Genomic DNA, 20,793 nt, shown 5'->3' on the forward strand with positions numbered 1-20,793 from the left:
GCTGTGCTGAAGTTTGCTGCTGCCCCAAGGCCACTCCTATTGCTGACTGTGTCAGTCCTGGAGATTTCACTCACCAGATCCAGGCAGTCTTCTGGGAGTGGAGACTTCCAGTGGTTGCTGATCCTAGGGCCACCCACTAGCCTCTCACAGAGGCCTTTTACGTTAACCTGCCTACCACTGCTCTGTGTAACAGAGACTCAGCTCTGCACTCTGTGGGCATTGCCATTCCCTCCAACAACAAGGGAGCTCACTCTGGGTCTGCAACGGGTGCTGGCCTAGGAGGCTGTGCACATGCATGGCACCACCCCTCATGAACACCCACAGGAGCTCACACCTGATCTCAGCGTCCACACAGACCCAGGAGAGACTGAAGAGGAGGAGGGGGCTGCTGCTGAATAGGCGGTGGCCAAAGAGGCATTTCAGTGTGAATGGACAGCTCTAGCTCCCGAGTTCACTGCTGCTCAACCTGAGATCCCAGACTGGTCTGCAGTGCACAGGTGCCCTGGGTGCCTACTCAGCAGTCCCTCCCGAAGACTGGAGTATGCAGCTCCCACTGCTCAGGAATGGGGAGGGAAGACCACTGAGTGGTTTTAAACCACTCTCATAGACTTTAAACAGAACATGGAAATTAAGTTGAGGGAAAATAAAGTTTTGTTTAAAAAAAAAAAGAGAAGGAAGAAAATAGCAGAGCATGAATTAATGAACTAGAAACCAAACATTTTAAAAAGAAAATAAAGCCAAAGGTTCATTTTTGGGAAAAGAATAAATCTGATATTCTCCCAGCAAAACTAATCAAGAAAGAGAGAGAAGTCCCATATGTCAATGTAAGGAATGCAAAAGTACAAATCTACAGCCATTACAGGGGTAATATAAAGGATATGATTAATAATTTTACCTGAAAATAAAGTTAATCTAAAATTAACATAATAAGAAATATAAAATTTGAATAGCTCTATGTCTATTAAGGACATTATCTGTAATTTAAAATTTTCCTATAAAGAATATTCTAAGCCAGACATCTCAGCAGGGAATACTTCCAGACAGTAAATGAAAAAAAAAAAAAAAAACCTCACACAATCTTTTCAAGGTAATAGACCATACATTACCCAACTAACTTTATGGAAGCTGTGGATTATGTTCCTTACAGAGGAAGATTTCCTTTCTGAAGCTAGAACAAGAGGCTAGCTTTCCCAAGGATGTTGACACACCCATCTCTCCACATCTCCCTAGAACACCCTTCAGGCCTTTGATCATTCCAGCTGTCAAGGAGCTGCAGCTAAGCCTCCAAGGCACATTAAAAGCAATCTTTCAAAGAATTGGGATCCAGTTCTCTGGCAGGTAGACTGAATCTATACAATATCATTTATCACTTACACTAATACCAGGCTGAATGAAGAAATGAAGTTGCTCAGTCGTGTCTGACTCTTTGTGACTCCATAGACTATAGTCCACCAGGCTCCTCCATCCATGGATTCTCCAGGCAAGAATACTGGAGTGGGTTGTCATTTCCTTCTCCAGGGAATCTTCCTGACCCAGGGATTGAACCCAGGTCTCCTGCATTGCAGGTGGACGCTTTAACCTCTGAGCTACCAGGGAAGCCCTTTCATTTCATTTCATTTCTCTGGCAGGCAGATTGAATCTATACAATATCATTTATCACTTACACTAATACCAGGCTGAATGAATCACAAGCTAGAATCAAGATTGCTGGGAGAAATCAACAACCTCAGATATGCAGATAATACCACTCTAATGGCAGAGAGCAAAGAGGAACTAAAGAACCTCTTGATGAGGGTGAAAGAGGAGAGTGAAAAAGCTGGCTTATAACTCAACATTCAAAAAACTAAGATCATGGCATCTGGTCCCATCACTTCATGGCAAATAGAAGGGGAAAAAGTGGAACCAGTGACACTTTCTTGGGCTCCAAAATCACTGAGGATGGTGACTGCAGCCATGAAATTAAAAGACACTTGCTCCTTGGAAGAAAAGCTATGACAAGCCTAGACAGCATAGTAAAAAGTAGAGACATCACTTTGCTGACAAAGGTCTGTATAGTCAAAGCTATGGTTTTTCCAGTAGTCATGTGCAGATGTGAGCTGGACCATAAAGAAGGCTGAGAACCAAAGAATTGATGCTTTTGAACTGTGGTATTGGAGAAGACTCTTGAGAGTCCCTTGGACTGCAAGGAGATCAAACCAGTCAACCCTAAGGAACTCAACCCTGAATATTCACTGGAAGGATTGATACTGAAGCTGAAACTCCAGTACTTTGGCCACCTGATGAGAAGAGTAGACTAAGAGTATTTTGATGAGTGCCATACTACATATATGTGTACTTTGTTCTAAAAATCATATTGACAGTGGCAAAGGAAAACTTTTCCATTGTTGTACCAGAAATATTCCTTTATCATAAACATAGCTCTACATCTTCATTTTAAATATGGCTATAAGGGATATTTATAATTGCTTTCTCAATATTCCTCCTCTCTCTCTCTGCCCCCAAATTTCTCAATAACAGCACCTTACCTGACTTCCTTTTAGTAATTTGCCCTCTCTCTTTCAGGGCTACTGTTTTTTCTAAATTTGCATTTTGAGATAATCTCAAACTTACAGAAAAGTTGCAAGAAGAGTACAAAGAATTCCTATATGTGCTTCCCCCAGATTCCCCAAATATAATTTTATCACATTTGCTTTATCATTATCTACCTACCTACTCTATCTACCCAGATATATCTATATATATTTTTTAATTTTTTTCCTGGATTGTTTAGGAGTAAGTTGCAGACAACTTACTTTGCAGGCAAAGGAGAAAAGGAAAGATATGCCCATTTGAATGCAGAGTTCCAAAGAATAGCAAGGAGAGATCAGAAAGCCTTCCTCGGTGATCAGTGCCAAGAAATAGAGGAAAACAGTAGAATGGGAAAGACTAGAGATCTCTTCAAGAAAATTAGAGATACCAAAGGAACATTTCACGCAAAGATGGGCTCGATAAAGGACAGAAATGGTATGGACCTAACAGAAGCAGAAGATATTAAGAAGAGATGGCGAGAAAACACAGAACTATACAAAAGAGATCTTCATGACCCAGATAATCACGATGGTGTGATCACTCACCTAGAGCCAGACATCCTGGAATGCGAAGTCAAGAGGGCCTTAGGAAGTATCACTATGAACAAAGCTAGTGGAGGTGATGGAATTCGAGTTGAGCTCTTTCAAATCCTGAAAGATGATACTGTGAAAGTGCTGCATTCAATATGCCAGCAAATTTGGAAAACTCAGCAGTGGCCACAGGACTGGAAGAGGTCAGTTTTCATTCCAATCTCAAAGAAAGGCAATGCCAAAGAATGCTCAAACTACCGCACAATTGCACTCATCTCACATGCTAGTAAATTAATGCTCAAAATTCACCAAGCCAGGCTTCAGCAATACGTGAACCGTGAGCTTCCAGATGTTCAAGCTGGATTTAGAAAAGGCAGAGGAACCAGAGATCAAATTGCCAACATCCGCTGGATCATCGAAAAAGCAAGAGAGTTCCAGAAAAATATCTATTTCTGCTTTATTGACTATGCCGAAGTCTTTGACTGTGTGGATCACAACAAACTGTGGAAAATTCTGAAAGAGATGGGAATAGCAGACCACCTGACCTGCCTCCTGAGAAATCTGTATACAGGTCAAGAAGCAACAGTCAGAACTGGACATGGAGCAACAGACTGGCTCCAAATTGGGAAAGGAGTATGTCAAGGCTGTATATTGTCACCCGGCTTATTTAACTTATATGCAGAGTACATCATGCAAAATGCTGGGCTGGATGAAGCACAAACTGGAATCAAGGTTGCCGGGAGAAATATCAATAGCCTCAGATATGCAGATGACACCACCCTTATGGCAGAAAGCAAAGAAGAATTAAAGAGCCTCTTGATGAAAATGAAAGAGAAGAGTGAAAAATTTGGCTTAAAACTCAATATTCAGAAAACTAAGATCATGGCATTGGTCCTATCACTTCATGGCAAGTAGATGGGGAAACAGTGGAAAGAGTGACAGACTTAATTTTGGGGGATCCAAAATCACTACAGATGGTGACTGCAGCCATATAATTAAAAGAGGATGAGAAGGAAGCTGAAACTGCAATACTCTGGCCACCTGATGGGAAGAACTGACTTATTTGAAAAGACCCTGATGCTAGGAAAGATTGAAGGCAAAAGGAGAAAGGGACGACAGAGGATGAGATGGTTGCATGACATCACTGACTCAATGGACATGAGTTTGAGTAAACTCTGAGAGTTGGTGATGGACAGAGAGGCCTGGCATGCTGCAGTCCATAGGGTTGCAATGAGTCAGACACGACTGAGCAACTGAACTGAAGTTGCAGGCACAGTGTTCCTTTGACATTCAGAACAAGGAGAAAGAGGATTTTGAGCAGAGAAATGGTATAGTCTGGTTTCTGTGATCTGGCTGCCTTGTGGGGAACTGAGTAAAGCAGGGAGATGAGGAGGCTCTGGCCTGAGCAACTGGGAGGATAAAATTGCCACTTAATAAGATGGCAATATAAGATACAAGAAAACTACATGTTTGGTGAGAAATTAAAAGTTTGATTGGGGCATGTTAGGTTGAAGATGCCTAATGAATCACTGTTCCAAGCCCCATTTATAAGCCTATTTGCAGGGCCAGGGTTTCTGCTCTTTGATACTGATGACCCTCTAAGAAGACTGCCTGCACCATCCACCTTGCGGTTGCAGCGCCAGGCTGCAAGTGGAGGGAGCAACTGACCCCCTGGATCTCTGGCCCAACACTCCCCCTGTGCTGCTGTGCTGTCTTGGATCCTGACTTCTCAGTGGCTGCTGCTGGAGGGGCTCAATGATACCACCTGGGAGTGTGGAGTTGATGTTCTGTGGTGGAAACTGAGGGGAGCCTGAAGAAAAGTCATCTGCTTCCTCCCACCCCATGGTGAGATGACCTAGTTCATACCACGTGAACTCTGAAGATAGTGAAACTATGCAAACAGCTGTGCCTTGACTGTAGACACAGAGTAACACCCACTTGTACTTTTCTTTTTCCCTGCCTCACTACCCATTTGCCTTCAGTCATCATGTTCTGAGATTGCACCACCCCAACAAAGGAAAAGAACCCACCTGCCAGTGCAGGAGACACAGGAGACCCAGGTTCCATCCCTGGATCAGGAAGACCCCCTGGAGGAGGAAATGGCAACCCACTCCAGTGTTCTTGCCTGGGAAATTCCAAGGACAGAGGAGCCTGGCTGGCTACAGTCCAGGGGATTGCAAAGAATCGGACACAACTGAGCACGAAGGCGTGCAATAAAGAATTAACAATAAGGTTTAATTTTAGGCTCTGTTTTCTTGGGAACCCAGATTAAAGTAGGCATCAAAGTAGAGATATCTGGTAGGCAAAGGGATTTATGAACCTGTAATTCAGAGAAGAGGTCAAGGCTGGAATACAGATTTTGGAATCCTAGGTACTAATTGTAAAGACCTAAAACCAGAGGTTCCTGCATGGCTCAGAGGTTAAAGCGTCTGCCTCCAATGCGGGAGACCCGGGTTTGATCCCTGGGTCAGGAAGATCCCCTGGAGAAGGAAATGGTAACCCACTCCAGTATTCTTGCCTGGAGAATCCCATGGACAGAGGAGCCTGGCGGGCTACAGTCCACGGGGTCGCAAAGAGTCAGACATGACTGAGCGACTTCATTTCAAGACCAGATGAGATCCTAGGAGGTGAACGTAGGTAGAAAACCAGAGATTTGAACGCTGACCCCTCAGGCACTCCAACATACTGAAGGCTAGAGAGTTGAGGAAATACCAACATTGAGACTGAGAAGAAATGTCCCACACGGTAGAAAAAAACCAAGTGTGTTGTTCCTGAAGCCAAATGAAAATGTCAATTATGCAAAATACTGCTGACAGCTCAAACAATAAGTTGGTATTGGAACCAGCATATGGAGTTTAGCAAACTTCATTACTACTCTTTGTGTGGAGAATTAGTTTAATATTCAGTAATGTCACACCTCTCATTCCTGATATAATTTGCATCTATTTTTTTTTTTCCCCTGATCCATTTGGCATAGAAGTTTATCTTGTTCTTTTTAAAAAGTTGCTTTTGGTTTAAATAGAGTATAGAAATTGATTTCTTATTTTTGTTTTCTATTGTATTGATTTCCAATCTAGTTTTTCTTTTCTTCTCTTTACTTTGGGCTTAATTTATTCTTATTGTGGTTTCTTAAAGTGGAACTGAAGTAATTAAATCGAGACTTTTTTCTTTTATTAATATGTGTAATGGTTAAAAATTTACCTGTAAAAACTGTGTCCCAGAAATAATTTGTTGAAATATTTCTTTGTTCCTTTCTCCCCTCACCTTTGGGAACTCTAATTACCGTTGTACATACTACGCTGCTTGATACTGTGCTGCTGCTGCTAAGTCGCTTCAGTCATGTCTGACTCTATGGGACCACATAGACGGCAGCCCACCAGGCTCCGCTGTCCCTCGGATTCTCCAGGCAAGAACACTGAAGTGGGTTGCCATTTCCTTCTCCAATGCATGAAAGTGAAAAGTGAAAGTGAAGTCACTCAGTTGTGTCCGACTCTTAGCAACCCCATGGACTGCAGCTTACCAGGCTCCTCCGTCCATGGGATTTTCCAGGCAAGAGTACTGGAGTGGGTTGCCATTGCCTTTTCCAATACTGTACTGTAGCTCTGTTCATTTTTTCTCAGTGTTTTCCTTTTTTTCATTTTGAATGATTTTTACTATGTCTTACCTGCGGTAATTTTTTTTTTCTATTATGTTTAATCCACAATTAATGTCATCTGTGCTTTTTTTAAAAAAAAAAAATCTGATACTGTAGCTTTCATCTCCAAAAGCTTGGTTTTTTCTTAGCGTTCATGTCGCTACTAAGCATGTTCTATATTTCCTTATCTTCTTGATCATATGGAATACAGTTTAATAACTGTCTTAATGAGCTTGTCTAATTGTCACTTCTGGATCAGTTTGAGTGGTTTTTCTTATTATGGTTGCATTTTCCTGCTTCTTTGCATGACATGAGTTATCCAATTTTTTATTGGATGCCAGTCATTGTGTATTGTATGCTGTTGGGTGCTAAGTATTTTTAATATATGTATATTCTTGAGCTTTGTTCTTGGATGTGTTTAAATTACTTAAACAGTTTTATCCTATTAGGTCTTGCTATTAAGTATCTTTCAGGCAGTGTTGTCTAGGGTTCATTTTTCTCCTATGGAGGTAAGACTACATTTTGGACCAAGTTTCTCAACCTCAGCACTATTGACATTTAAGGCCAGATGATTCATAATAGAACCTTTAGCTGCAGTCCATGGAGTCGCTAAGAGTCAGACAAGACTGAGCGACTTCACTTTCACTTTTCACTTTCATGCACTGGAGAAGGAAATGGCAACCCACTCCAGTGTTCTTGCCTGGAGAATCCCAGGGACGGGGGAGCCTGGTGGGCTGCTGTCTATGGGGTCGCACAGAGTCGGACACGACTGAAGCGACTTAGCAGCAGCAGCAGCATCTCTGGCCTCCACTCACTAGATGCCGGTATAGGTTCATCTCCTCTGGCTGTTGAAAACCAAAACTGTCTCCAGAAATCACCAGTTGCCTCCTGTGAGATTGCGGGGTTGGGGTGGGGGGACAGGGAAGGTGTGTGTGCGCCAAAATTGCACTCTTTTGAGAACCACAGCTCTAACAGATGTCCTGTCACTTTTAAGGCTTTCTGCTCTGCCTGATGGTACTATTCCTGGCCATTGTGAGTTCCAATGATTTCCCGCACTAATTCTTCTGGATGGTTCTTTCCTCCACCTCAGATAGTTTTCACTCAGCTGAATGCTTGTGAAGGACCCTCTGCAGATCTCCAACGTTTAGTTCTTTGGTACTCTACCCTGCAAAAGCCAGTCCCTTGACCTCTCAGGGCCCCCTGCTCCATCTTCTCATTGAGGGAGACTGCCAGGTTCTGTTTGAGTTCTCCCTCCCTGTGCTGTGGCCTGGAAGGCCACAGGCAGTGATTAGTTGCTTAGTCGTGTCCCACTCTTTGGGATCCCATGGACTGTCCATGGAATTCTCCAGGCAATATTGGAGTGGGTTGCATTGCCTTCTCAGGGGTCGAACCCAGGTCTCCTGCATTGGAGATTCTTTACCATCTGAGCCACCAGGGAAGCCCCAAATTTGCCTCGCATTTCCCATTTCAGGGATCTCCTCTCTCCTATCCTTTGCTTCTGATTCTTTGCTTTGTCTAACACTGTACTTGCTCAAGCAGGTTAGATTTAGTCATCTTGGTCTGAAGGATTTTGTGATGGTTTTATAAAAGGATATTTACATGCTAATTCAAAAAATTCAGAGAGGAAAACTTAATAATGCAAGAGGTAAGGATTACTACAGTATGTCTTTGAGGTTTGAGACGGCAGCCTCAGGTAGAAGTACAGTTGATCCACAGTTAAGAGGAAAAGTGGCACTAAGATTAAGAAACCAAGATATGGACTTTGTTTACTGCTTTCTAGATTTTTCTTTCTGTTGTAAACATAGTACAATAGGTAGACAGGGACAGTGCATTTTTGTAGGTGTAGACACAACATAAAATTGTTACTGGGATACTACTAGGGTTGTGGACTCATGGGTTACTTTTGGAATGCTTTTTATTTCTACGCTTTTCTCATGTAGCTATATATTAGTTTATATTAATAGTCTATTATAGATTTACATAAAAATATGTAGAGAAACATTTTTTTATGAATTTAAAGAAACTAGTTGGGACAGTTTAGTCTCAGCACCTACTCACTACACTCCTTTGCCCAAAACCTGAGTTTTCCATCTCATTCATAGTTCTCGCCAATGGCTAACCAAGTATTCCATGATCTGGCCCTACTCTCCACCCTTAACTACTTTCTCTGGTTTCACCCACTACATTCACCCATGTTCCCTCTGCTCTAGCCCCACTGGCCTTGTCTCTTGAACAAATCAGGCATTGCTCCTACATCTTCTTCACACTTGCTGTTCCCATACCTAGAATATCTTTCCTCCAGAGTCTGAGTGCTTCCTTACATCTACTGGTTATCTTTTCTCAAACTTCACTATTAGCGAAGTCTTCCCTATACGACCTGTCTAAATTGCAATCCATTTCCTGCTTGATGTTTTGTGGTCTCTTCTCTCATATTTTCTCCTTACCATTCATCACATGCTTTTCTTTTTTTCCTACTGCCGTCTGTAGTTTCCAAAAGCAACAGATATAAATACCAGGGCAGCCTTGGGCCTGAGCAACTTCAAATCCACAAGCCTGAAAATTTTTTAAAAAGGACCCCAGAAAACCACACTGGGGGGAAGAGGGGGAATGGAGGACATGGGAAGGCATTCCAAGTCACATACAGGGGGTGCTTGGGGGGAACACCCTAAGAGTGATGGCTAGAGGTGAGTAGAGCAAACACTCAGCAGTGTAATCCCCAGTCTGGGTCCCAAGTTAATGAATCTGTAAGAAGGATGGGAAGAGAAATGCCAAGGACTTGACTGTGTGACATTTTTTATCTATAGACATTCCCAACACCAGTGTTCAGTTATTGTTGGAATTTAAAGTATATGTATGTGCTGTGTGATGTAGACAAGAGTAGAGTAACAAATGGCAGAGGTTGACAGAGGCCAAATCATGGAAGGCCATGCTAATTTTATTAACTTATGTAGTGCATAAAGTATAAGTCTAGAATTTAAAATTACAAAGGTTTTCTACAAATCAGTAAGAAAATACAAATAACCTATATTAATCAGGACAGAAACCCAATTCAATTATTTTAAACAAGAAAGGGACTTTATTGGCTCACAAAACGTTAAAGTCCAGAGGTAGGGCAGGCTTTAGGCACAGCTGGATCTAGGGCCTCCAGAAAAATGACATCAGAACTTAGCTCTCATTCCTTTCTGCTAGCCTCTGAGTTTCCCCTCAGACTCTTTCCACATAGTACAAATTTTCAGGCTTACACAGTCCTTAGTTCGTGGGATCTCTGTTGAGTGTTCTTTCCAAGAGTTCCAGCAGAAGTTCCGTTGAGGGCATTCTTTAGCCTGACTTGGGTTACATGCCCATTCTTTAATCACTGTGGCTAAGGAGCCGTGGGACTCAGGAAGGCCTGACCTGGTCATGTACTCACCTAAGCCACAGGGAATGGGTTCCCCACAATCTTTATTCTGTTATCACAAGACAGGGAAAGAGATACTGAACAGAAACTACATATATCCACACATAACTCAACAGAAAAGCAGGTGAAGGATACAAACTATCTATGATAAAACTATAAATGGCCAATAAATATATGAAAATAACCTCAACCTTGCCAGGAAAATGTAAAATGATCCTTTTTTTTTTTTCTTCTTCCCATCAGATAAAAATTATCAAGTGCAGGTAAAGCTTTATGGGGAAACGAGCACTTTCCATACAGTTGGTGAAAACAGAAAGTCATGAAGGCCTTTTGGAAGGCTAAGGTGGGTCTACTATCTGATTGTTCCCTGATAGACAATCTGATAACAAACTGATAGACCCAACAATCTACCTTCTACTCCATTCTAAAAAAATACTCACACACATGCATAAAGATACGAAAGAGATGTTTACTTTGGCAATGTAAGAGAGAAAGAAAAAATAAGGGAACAGTTAAATAATGGTATTTTCATAGTATTGAATATTATTCAACCATTAAGCAGATTTAAAGACCTCAGGATTGGTTTTCGAGACAAAAAAAGCAAGCTGCAGAACAATACATATATATATCCTATTTATGTAAAAATGGCATTTATAAGCATATGCACATTCACATGGGAATTATGTAAAGGAGATTAGATGAATGCATACTCAACTGTGGGCAGTGGAATGTGATAGAAAATGCTGGAGAAAAGGGTCTCTCTTCGCTCCTTTATAAAAGTTTTGTACACTGAGATGGTAGTCATTTATATTTTCATAATTAAAAATGGGAAAATGCAATTCACAATTGGAAATAAAAAGTATATTTGCAAATCGCAAATAAAAAGTATAAAAAGATAATTCTCCTTATTAACAAAAAAAAAAAGAGCAAACACATTGAAGGATTCAGGGTTGTTGGGAATATAGGCAAAGAGGCACTCTAACTAGTGATGGAGTTGCAAAGTGGTACAATATTTTCTCATGGTATTTCTCCAAACATTAAATATGTACATTTCCTGACCCAATAAACCCGCTTCTGGCTATTTACGCTACAGAAATACCCACATAGGCAGCAAAATATATATGGATGTTAACTCTACTTTTCTTTGTAATTAAAAAAAAAAAATGGAACTAATGAAATTACCTACCAATAGGGGTTGTCTGATAAGTTACAGCATATTTTTTTAGGCTGTACTGTGTGGCATGTGGGATCTTAGTTCCCCAATCAGGGATCAAACTTGTGCCCCCTGCATTGGGAGTGCCGAGTCTTAACCACTGGACTGCCTGGGAAGTCCCAGTTATAGTGTTATTGATGCAATGGGTTAGTATGTAGCCATAAAAAATAAAAGTCTACATCCAAGTGGGAGGGAGAGGAGGCAATTTTCAGTGCAGTACATGTAAAAATGGGGGTATGTACCTACCTCATATGGTCAGTGTGGGGATTAAGAGTTAATCCATGGTAAAGCGCTTCCAACAGTATCTGTGTACAGTGACAAGTGTCAGCTATTAACAAGTTTTTGCTTAATTATGTATATGCCTAAGTCTGGAAGAAGAGCAAACCAAATAATTATTACTTGTCAATTTAGACCATAAAAAGAAATGTTCTTTTTCATTTTGTGTTTTTGAACTGTAGAAAAGTCAAACAAGTATGTTTTTAATAGCTTTTATATTTGCTAACCATAAGATAAAAGCATAAAATTTACCAATCACGGTTTAATAGCCATCAATCATTGCATTGTAAAAAAAAAATACATCCCTGGAGTTCACAGAACTAGATTTGAGTTTTAGCTCTAACTGGCCACATGCAAGCCACACGATCTCTAAATCTTGCTTTCCTAGTCTACAAATCTAAGGGAGATGGGTAGTGTCTAACCCAATGACTGGCATGCAGATTATTTCAGTACATAGAACCCTCCCTGCAACTTACACAAATGTGACAGACCTACTGCTAAATGATCAAGTGCCAACTGGGTGTGAATGTGCAGAGTTCAACCTCCAAGAAAATCAAAAGAAAATTTCTCAGTAATGAGCAAGTGCTCAGTGGCTATTGGTCAGCCATAAGCAGTCTGCTTGCCGTTAATGACTGCTCATTTGCTAACCCAACAGATGCCACTGTTTGGCAATGCTAGATCACCACTTCATCAAAGGCTGGGCACCCCCCAGAATTGCCAACTATGATCATCTGAGTGGACATAAATGAAAGTCCAGACGAAATAATAAAGCACTGAATAGATAACCAGAGATGGGGACTACAAAGACAATCATTTCCTTTTAATGTGTATCATCACCCAGTTTTCTGGGGTCCAGTTCATTCCCCCCCCCCAAGCCTTGCCTTAGTCTCAGAATCCTTCTTAAACACACAGGTATCAGAGATAACAAGACAAACTCACCTTTGCCAACTCTAATACTTTTTTCTAAGTTCGCACATTACACCAAACATCTTTGGCATTTATGACAAATGAACCACAGGGAAGCTTCTTTGTATACAGGAAAAGCAGAAGATCTAAAAAACCATGAAACTCTAGCCACCAAGAGGTTACTCCTTTCTTACCTACTCTGATAAAAGAATTCTGTCATCCCAGCAGTATTCCAAATATGCTACTTCAGAACCTACTTGGAAAGAAGCCAGTTATAAATAAATCAATCAACCCAAGACCGTTTTATCTTAGAGCGGAGGAATTCATAGCTTTATTGGACACTGACTTGTTTCCTCTCAGCCACAAAGAGAAAAAGACCCAAACAAAAGTCCCTACATATTCTTGTATAACTTAAAATACATTATATCATTACTACATATTTATACTTCAATAAATCTTAATCTATAAAGCACATTTCTTATAATTATCAAAAAATTCTATAAACAAGCTCCATTCTGCCTCACTTCTCCACCAGCTAGCCTTGCATTTATTACTCTGCTTTTTAACAGGCTCATGCAAATCACACCTTCCATTGTTTAATTTGATCCAAGCACCAGATGTAACCCAAAACTCTGGAAATACATAATATTTTTATTCACATGGGTCATTTTCCACACAGTTATGCCCACTATAAAAAAGCCTTTTCTCATATTCTATATATTTTAACTTCCAGAGTTTTCCACTAAACAGAACCACAGTATTTGGGATTCTCAACCAAGGAGTATATAATCCTACTACTACAATGTTATTACTTTTATACATTTTTTTTTAATGTGTTGACTTAAAATTAAAAAAAGCTCCAACTCTGACAATAAACTAGTTGTTAATAGCCTAGTTCTTTTTTAAATAGAACAATCCATTCAACCTAATATGTTAAGTATAACCTCAGTACTACTAGAGATTGATTAGTTTGTTTTTTCATAAAAGACCCATAAACTTCCAAACTGTGATATTATCTTGGACTCACCTCTGAAGACTGCTGACAAGCTGGCTAGCTCTTTGAGCTGAGTCCTCCTTTCCCCAATACAACACCCTGGTAAGAGAACTATGGCTCTAGGAATCTCAGAGGTGACCCTCCATCCCAGGACTGCTTAGACTGGGGTTGGGGGGGGAGAGGCTAACTCACAGGAAACAGCTTTATACCAACCCCCAGTGATTTACAGTGGAAGAATACCTACCTCCCCATGGCAGGGTTACAGTACCTAGCACAGTGCCTTGTTGGTAGAAAATTTAATAATAAACGCATGGCTGCTCTGTTAGCTTGGTGTTCAACCCTTTTGTACCAAAAGAGTAAAATCAAAACCCTGATACCTTGTTCCTCACCTATCAGAGATTTTCCTGTCCTCAACAAAAATGAAGGAAAAATGATGACTTAGATCTTCAAGTCTTCTGTTTTCTAAAAGCCAAGACAGACCATTACTCGATTACATTTGCCCTTCAACACTGCCATTCATTACAGATCCTCCCCTAGTGTTATAACTTCTACCTTCAAAGCTTTACAACTGTTTGTTTAGACTGTTCACTTTCTAATGATACATGAGAGGACATTATTTTCATGAATGGGTTGCTTCTCAATTACAGGTAGGATGAGCTAATTTTGAGTTTTCCAGCAGGCAGATAATTATACCTAGAATAAATTCTTGATACGCTTCAATTCTTGGATCAAAGTATTTGTCAGTCTTCCCCAATCTAGGTGTCCCATTCACTTTTTGATGTTTTATCAACTGTCACTTCTTATCTGAGTTTTAAGGCTCATTTCACTCTGGTTTTTGGTCACCTTTTATCTTCTATTTTCAAAAATTCATATTCAAATTAGGTAAAAGGAAACAGGTAAATTTGGAAAAAGTGGTTTCAGTTTTCAGATTTTGTAATTCTTATGTTGCTTTTCAATGCAGAAGGGAATGTATCCTTGCAAAGAACATTTTGATGACCAACACAAATAATGTATCTGTCTAAGAAGCAATCTTTGTAACAAAGGGACAAAGATCAGGTAGTTCATCATTAGGAAAAATAATAAGAAATATCACATGGAAGATTAGGCATTAACACCTGAATTAAGTTTAAAATTTCAGTTTCTAGGCAGGTATGACACCATTCCTTTCAAGATAATAATAATGGGTGAAGATTTTCTACATTTCCCAGTGGATTTTCTAACAGTCTATAGGAAAATTATGTCATTTCATGTTTTTAATTTTGTCTTCATTTCAGAAGAAAAAGACCTGAGTGCTGACTTTTTTTTTTAATTTCTTAAACTTTCACAACATTGAGAAGTTTTTCTGCATTGTGTCTTCGCTGATGTCTAAAAAGATTTGAGCTTTGACTATAGGATTTCCCACACTGAACGCATTCATAAGGTTTCTCCCCAGTATGAATTCTCTGGTGATTGATAAGCCCAGAATTCTGGCTAAAAGCTTTTCCACATTCGAGACATTTGTAAGGTTTTTCTCCAGTGTGGACTCTCTGGTGCTGCACGAGGATGGAACTCCTGCTGAATGCTTTCCCACACTCAACACATCCATAGGGTTTCTCCCCACTGTGGATTCTCTGATGAAGAATAAGGGCTGAGCCCTGACTGAAGTGTTTCCCACATTCGTCACATATATGCTGTTTCTTTCGGGAGGGATTTCTCTTTCTTTCAAACCTGCCCTTAGGGAAACAGGTTTCTCCATATTTAAAGATTTGAGGAACACCTATATTGAGAGTGCCGGGAACTTCATGAGATTCTCCTGCTGAAGGAATCTCCTGCTTTGGAGCTAGAGCTCCATTTTCAGTCCTAGCATCATCATCTGAAATAAACAGAAAATGTAGATATCACTTACTTCCTATTCTGGGAGGACAGACAACTGAAGGAAAAAAAATATTTAAAAAAAAATGAACTAGAAGTAAATAGCTTATATATGTCTATAAACAGCACCATGAAACTGGTGATGATACTGCCTAGTCTCAAAAAAGAAAAAAAATGAAAACAACTCATTATGAGGTTAATGAGATGAGAGCATGGGAACATATGAGGAATTAAAAGGCTGTATCCTAGTAAGTGGTAGCACAGGGAGTAGGTTACACAATGGTGGTCAAAAATCAAAGTGTGGAAAAACCACAGATGTTTCAGAGAGTCTAAGTTTGTTAGGAGACACAGAGATGCAGCTAAGGTCAGGAGAAAAATAAATCAAAATTTGCCACCAGGAAATCACATTGTTTTGCTTTGAAAAAGGGAGAAATTATATCAAAATACAAAGTGTAAGTAACCAATCTGTCAGACAGTGATTTTTCTAAAACGAGTAAGACAAGGCAGGTCAAAGCCAAGATTAGATTACAAGGAGAACACAGCAGTCCTAACAAGAAGCAGCTGAAGGTAAGCCGGGAGCATCCTGTGTTAACTTGGGACACGACACTTACAGATTCAAGGCTCTTTTAATGACTGAAGTTTTCCTGTAAAAGCAACTTGCTGTATTTGGTATTTGTCATGGTATTAAGATGAGCTGTGACTTCTAGGCCTGTTAGATGTGCACAGTGAAAGAACAGCCTGAATTACCAACATGAGGTACCATTGTCTACCTACAGGCAGGAGTGGTATGAGCAAGTCTCTAAGACCTTCCTGAAACTTCAAGCTTTGATGAATAAACAGTCACTAAAGGGTGAACAGAAGCACTCAAAAACTTGTACATAGTGAGAAAGTCTGTAACAAATGATTAAGAAAGAGACAGAAAAGAAGGCTGACAAAGAGACACTGAAGAGTCAGAGGAGATTAGTGAGGTCTGGAGACTTGAACAACAGAGGAGTGAGCGTGTAGGTGACAAATGGCACAGAAAGAATTTAGTTCCCAAGTGTGGTAAAGACCAGAACACTAAAATGAAGTGAGAATTATTCTATTCTACAGTTTAGAGGCAAGAATTAAGTCTATTCTATAGTTTAGGCAAGGGAGAAGTTTGCCACCCAGGAAGATGAGACCTCCAACAACCAAAGATACTGCTTCTCAAACTTTATTGCACAGAAGAACGCTCCATAATTCAGAGGGGCAGCCTACTCAGAACTCATCTAGCTTGCACTAGCATTACCTTCAACTACCTCAACAAATGATGCCCAAAGCAGTCACAAACAAAATTTCATTTTAATTTCTATAAATATGAAAAAGAAACCTAGCAGGTTTAGGAATATACAGGATTGTATCAAAGTAAGTAAGTACGTGGCATTAACTGCCAAGATGCTGGGAAAGAATGGCATTAGCGAATGATCTTTCCATTTAATTTTTCTGTACTTATGTTGAAGAAAAAAAGCTGAAAATACGAAAAGATTCTGGTGATAACAAACAAAAAAACTAGATTTGAAGAAGTAAGCTTATTATACCAGAGAGACTAGGTAGGAGACTGGAAGGATGGGAAACAGGTGGCAAATAAGCAATACAGAGGGACTTGGTCCCTCTGTACAGAGGTGGGTTATGGCTCAGAGTAAGTCAAATGCCCACCAGAAATGGGCAGGCCTTCAAAGAAAGACATAAAAGCAAAGAAAAGGTTGATGATGTTATGTTGAAGAATACAAGACTCAAGGTTAGCAAACCAATTGTTATCACATAGGAACAGAAACCCTACAATGTGTCTATGTCTAAGCAATCAGGTGAAGGTGATTATTCCCCTTCCCTGCTCCCAGTAAAAATAAGCTGAGTTCTGGACAAAAGATCCACACTCTCACTCTCCAGCCCACACGGAGTTCCGGTCCTCACCACAGTGCCTTAGGGAATGGAGCTCCCAGGATGCCCACTTGAGCTGGTTTTCCACAGCATCAAGCTCAGAACTCGGTAATCCCTGAGCTTCTTCTTGAGATACTATCTCATCCACTAACACTTCCCGTTTTCGTCGACGAAGAGAAACCTGGAAATGATAGGAATTGGTTCAGTTGAGAAGGAATTTGATGAGAATCAAAAATAAAACACACACCAAAGAAATCATACAAAACATATGCTGCAGAGGCCTAGAGGGCAAAGCAGCATAAATAATGAAGGGGGGGAGGGGAAGCATAAACATAATTCTAACTTAGTTGAGTGGAACTAATTCAGAAGCTGTGAATACTGCTACGCCAGTGCTCCTAACACAGGAAACTTACTGGCTGTCCAGGGTCATCTAGTTCACTCTCTAAATCCTCCAGGACCGTCACTGCCTCCTCTCCATTCTCTGGATGATGCTCTCGAACCCAAGTCTGTAGCTCCTTGGGGAGGATGGCAACAAACTGCTCCAGTACAACCAGCTCCAAGATTTGTTCTTTTGTGTGTGTCTCTGGCCTGAGCCACAGACGGCAAAGTTCTCGAAGCTGGCTCACAGCTTCCCGGGGCCCAGGTGAATCCTGGTATCCAAACTGCCTGAACCTCTGGCGGAAAACCTCCGGGTCAGGAAGATGGTTCCAGGGGATACTCGACCCCTCTTCACCATCAGGATCCTCCTCCAACTTCACTCTCAGAATTTTTTCCTCTTCATCTGGAGTTGGGATGATAAGTATTGAATCCTCTTCCACTGACTGTGCAGACATCCTGATTTGTAATACTTCAAGGAAAGACAATCAAGGCAAGATACCTTAGGGAAATACCCAGTTTTCTTCACAGGCACTCCTGAGGCACAAGAAATGAAAAATATATAAATGACTAAATATTCTAAGAACCTGGACACAGACTGATTAAAGGAAATAAAAATGTATTCTTTTACTAGATTAAAAATTCCAATCAATAACCTGAACTAGAAGTTTGCAAACTACAGCTCATGGCCAAATCTGGCCCGCTGCCCATTTTTGTACAATGCGTATACTAAGAATAGTTTTCACACTTGTACATGGTTGGAAAAAAATCAAAAGAACACTCCATGACATGTGAAAATGACATGAAATTAAATCGTCTGTCTCCATAAATAATTTTACTCATTTGTTCACACTACCATAGCAGAGTTGAGTAGTTGCAATAGGCACTATGGGGCATGAGAGACCTAATATTTACCCTGGTCCTCTAGAGATAAAGTTTGCCAACCTATGATCAACAAAACCTATTTCAACAATCAAAAGAATCCAAGTTAAGAACCAGCCCTTCTCAGTGTATCTAAATGCATCTGACCCTTGAACACATTATCTACAATTCAATACTGGTGTTCCTTGACACACTTAGGTCATCTCAAAAGCAGGGACTTGCTTTTTTATTATCTGTTAAAAAAAATTTTTTTTTTTTTCACAAAACGTTTAACGGATTTTTTTAAATGTTTAAGAACTCCTAGGACTTTAAATATACGTTAAAAAAAATTCACTTGCTCAGGAATAGATAATAATGTTGGAAAAAAGGAACCACTATGTGCCATAAAATTTAATTATTTTTCAGTTACCCTCCACACCATAAATACCTTTAAATTAGGAACGACAGGCATTAATCAGCAAATTCTAGGGGAAAAAAGAACTCTCATAACACCTTTGTGGTGCAGATTCTTCCGCTGACACTGAATGACTCACAATCTCCCCAGCTACTACCTTCATGGAAACCTTGTGCTATTTCTGATCCTTTCCTTGGTATTTGCACAGTCATGCCCATGCCATTGTCTACAACACCCGTTAAGAATGAGCCACGCAGCTGCTCAATGTACTCATACAGGCCCCAGAATATGAAAGCTAATTCCCAAAAACTTCCTGTAACCCTACAAAAACTAGGAATCAGAAAAGATCTTATCAGGTAACATACACACAAGTTTAATTAAATATTCTGGAGTGTGGCGGCCTTATAAACATGTAGCTTTGGCCTACAGATCTGTTTCTATTCCAAGACCCTACCTTTCTACGGCTCAAGCATTCTACAGAAAAGAAATTTCTCTTCCTTTTACGTTCTCAAACAGCACTCTGGCGGTGAGATGTGAGGAGTTGCGGGGAGAGGAGGTCCGCGGTCCCGACCGTCTTTGGGCGGAGAGCCCCGTCCCAAGTGACCTCCCCACGCACTCCTGCAGAGTGCCGCTTCGAACCGCGCCCCCACCCCAACGACGTCAGCCCCTTTTCCCTGCACTCGCGGCGGCGGCCTTCCTCATACCGAATGCCACCCGGCCACAAGAGCAAACTAGCCGCGGCACTTCCGCCCGCGGCCGGCTGAACTACAAGTCCCGGCAGGCCCCGCGCGAGGCCCGCCCACTCCCACCTCCGCCCGAGAAGAATCCCAGAAATCTCCGCGAGATGCCAGGGCCTCGAAATAGAACAAAACCGGCCGATGGGGGAGGGGAAGTCGGGGGTCGCGAAGGACACAGGGATGGAGGACTCTTCGAGGGTGCTGAAAGCCCGATCTGGCTTTCCGTCTTCCCTTGCCCGTCCCACAACTGCCGGGCACGGAGACCGCGGCCTGTCCCCCGCGCCTCTGGGAGAAGCCGAGGAAGGTTCCCGCCAGGCTTCTTGGCTGACTCTTCTCAAGCAGTCTGCAGCCCCCAGGCCAGGGTCTCTCTCACACCCTTCCCCCCAACTCGCGCAAACCTCGGGCTCGGGAACCACAGCCGCTTCGCTGTCCTCGGCCGACGCAGAAACGCCGCTCTCGAGCCGTTTCCCAGCAGCCCCCGGCGCGGACTGCTTCCGGTCTGTGGGCCCCAGGAGGCGGGGGGGAGGCGAAGCCCCACGTTGCCATGGAGATGCGCTCTGGGCCGGGGGAAGGGCTGTCCAACGACAATGACTGCTTTGAGGCTGCGCTTGGCCTCGCGCCTTCCTCCCCCGGTATCCCAGCCTTCTGGGTTCCGCTTGAAAGACAAGGAAAAGAAAGAATTCTGCCACTAAGACAGTCTTTACGGTTTCATAAGCCTTTTCACATGCATTATCTCATATGATTGTCACAGTAGTTCTCTGAAAGAAGTATTATGAATATTTATGAATGTTAATTACTTTGTACCAGGCACTGTCACCGTGCTTTACATGTAATTTCATTTTCACAACAACGCTGAGATAGTAAGTACTTTTGGTATTCCCATTTCACAGCTGAGATCATTGAGGCACAAGTAAATAGCTTGCCGAGTGCTCATAACTGGTAAGTGGGAAGCAAGATTTGAAACCAAGGCATGACTCTCACCTTTGCCTCCTACTTGCTACGCCATACAACTTTATTATGACCAGTTTACTTGTCAGGGAAACAACATGAGACTCTTAACTAAGAATTTGGCAGTGAGCTCACACTGAATTTGCAGAATGCATGGTCATTTTCTGACTTGAGGCTTGACAGTTTATA

General features: G+C 41.4%; 1 protein-coding gene across 2 annotated transcripts; it reads right to left on the bottom strand.

Moving 5' to 3' along the window:
• Window positions 1-9,646: 9,646 nt before the first annotated feature.
• ZNF24 (zinc finger protein 24) lies at window positions 9,647-20,152 on the bottom strand. 2 transcript variants are annotated; one of them, XM_040264860.1, is made up of 4 exons: window positions 19,374-19,672; window positions 17,682-18,180; window positions 17,302-17,449; window positions 9,647-15,370 (listed from the first exon to the last, which is right to left on the bottom strand). In XM_040264860.1, the coding sequence occupies exons 2-4, from the start codon at window positions 18,099-18,101 to the stop codon at window positions 14,832-14,834; spliced, it is 1,107 nt and encodes a 368-aa protein (XP_040120794.1). In that variant the 5' UTR covers window positions 18,102-18,180; window positions 19,374-19,672; the 3' UTR covers window positions 9,647-14,831. The 2 variants fall into 2 exon arrangements, with proteins under 2 accessions (XP_040120794.1, XP_040120793.1); XM_040264859.1 differs by lacking the exon at window positions 19,374-19,672 and adding an exon at window positions 20,055-20,152 and having other exon boundaries at window positions 9,781-15,370.
• Between the last annotated feature and the right edge of the window lie 641 nt (window positions 20,153-20,793).

Source organism: Oryx dammah, unplaced genomic scaffold (assembly GCF_014754425.2).
Source record: "Oryx dammah isolate SB20612 unplaced genomic scaffold, SCBI_Odam_1.1 HiC_scaffold_22, whole genome shotgun sequence".
Taxonomy (NCBI): Eukaryota; Metazoa; Chordata; class Mammalia; order Artiodactyla; family Bovidae; genus Oryx; species Oryx dammah.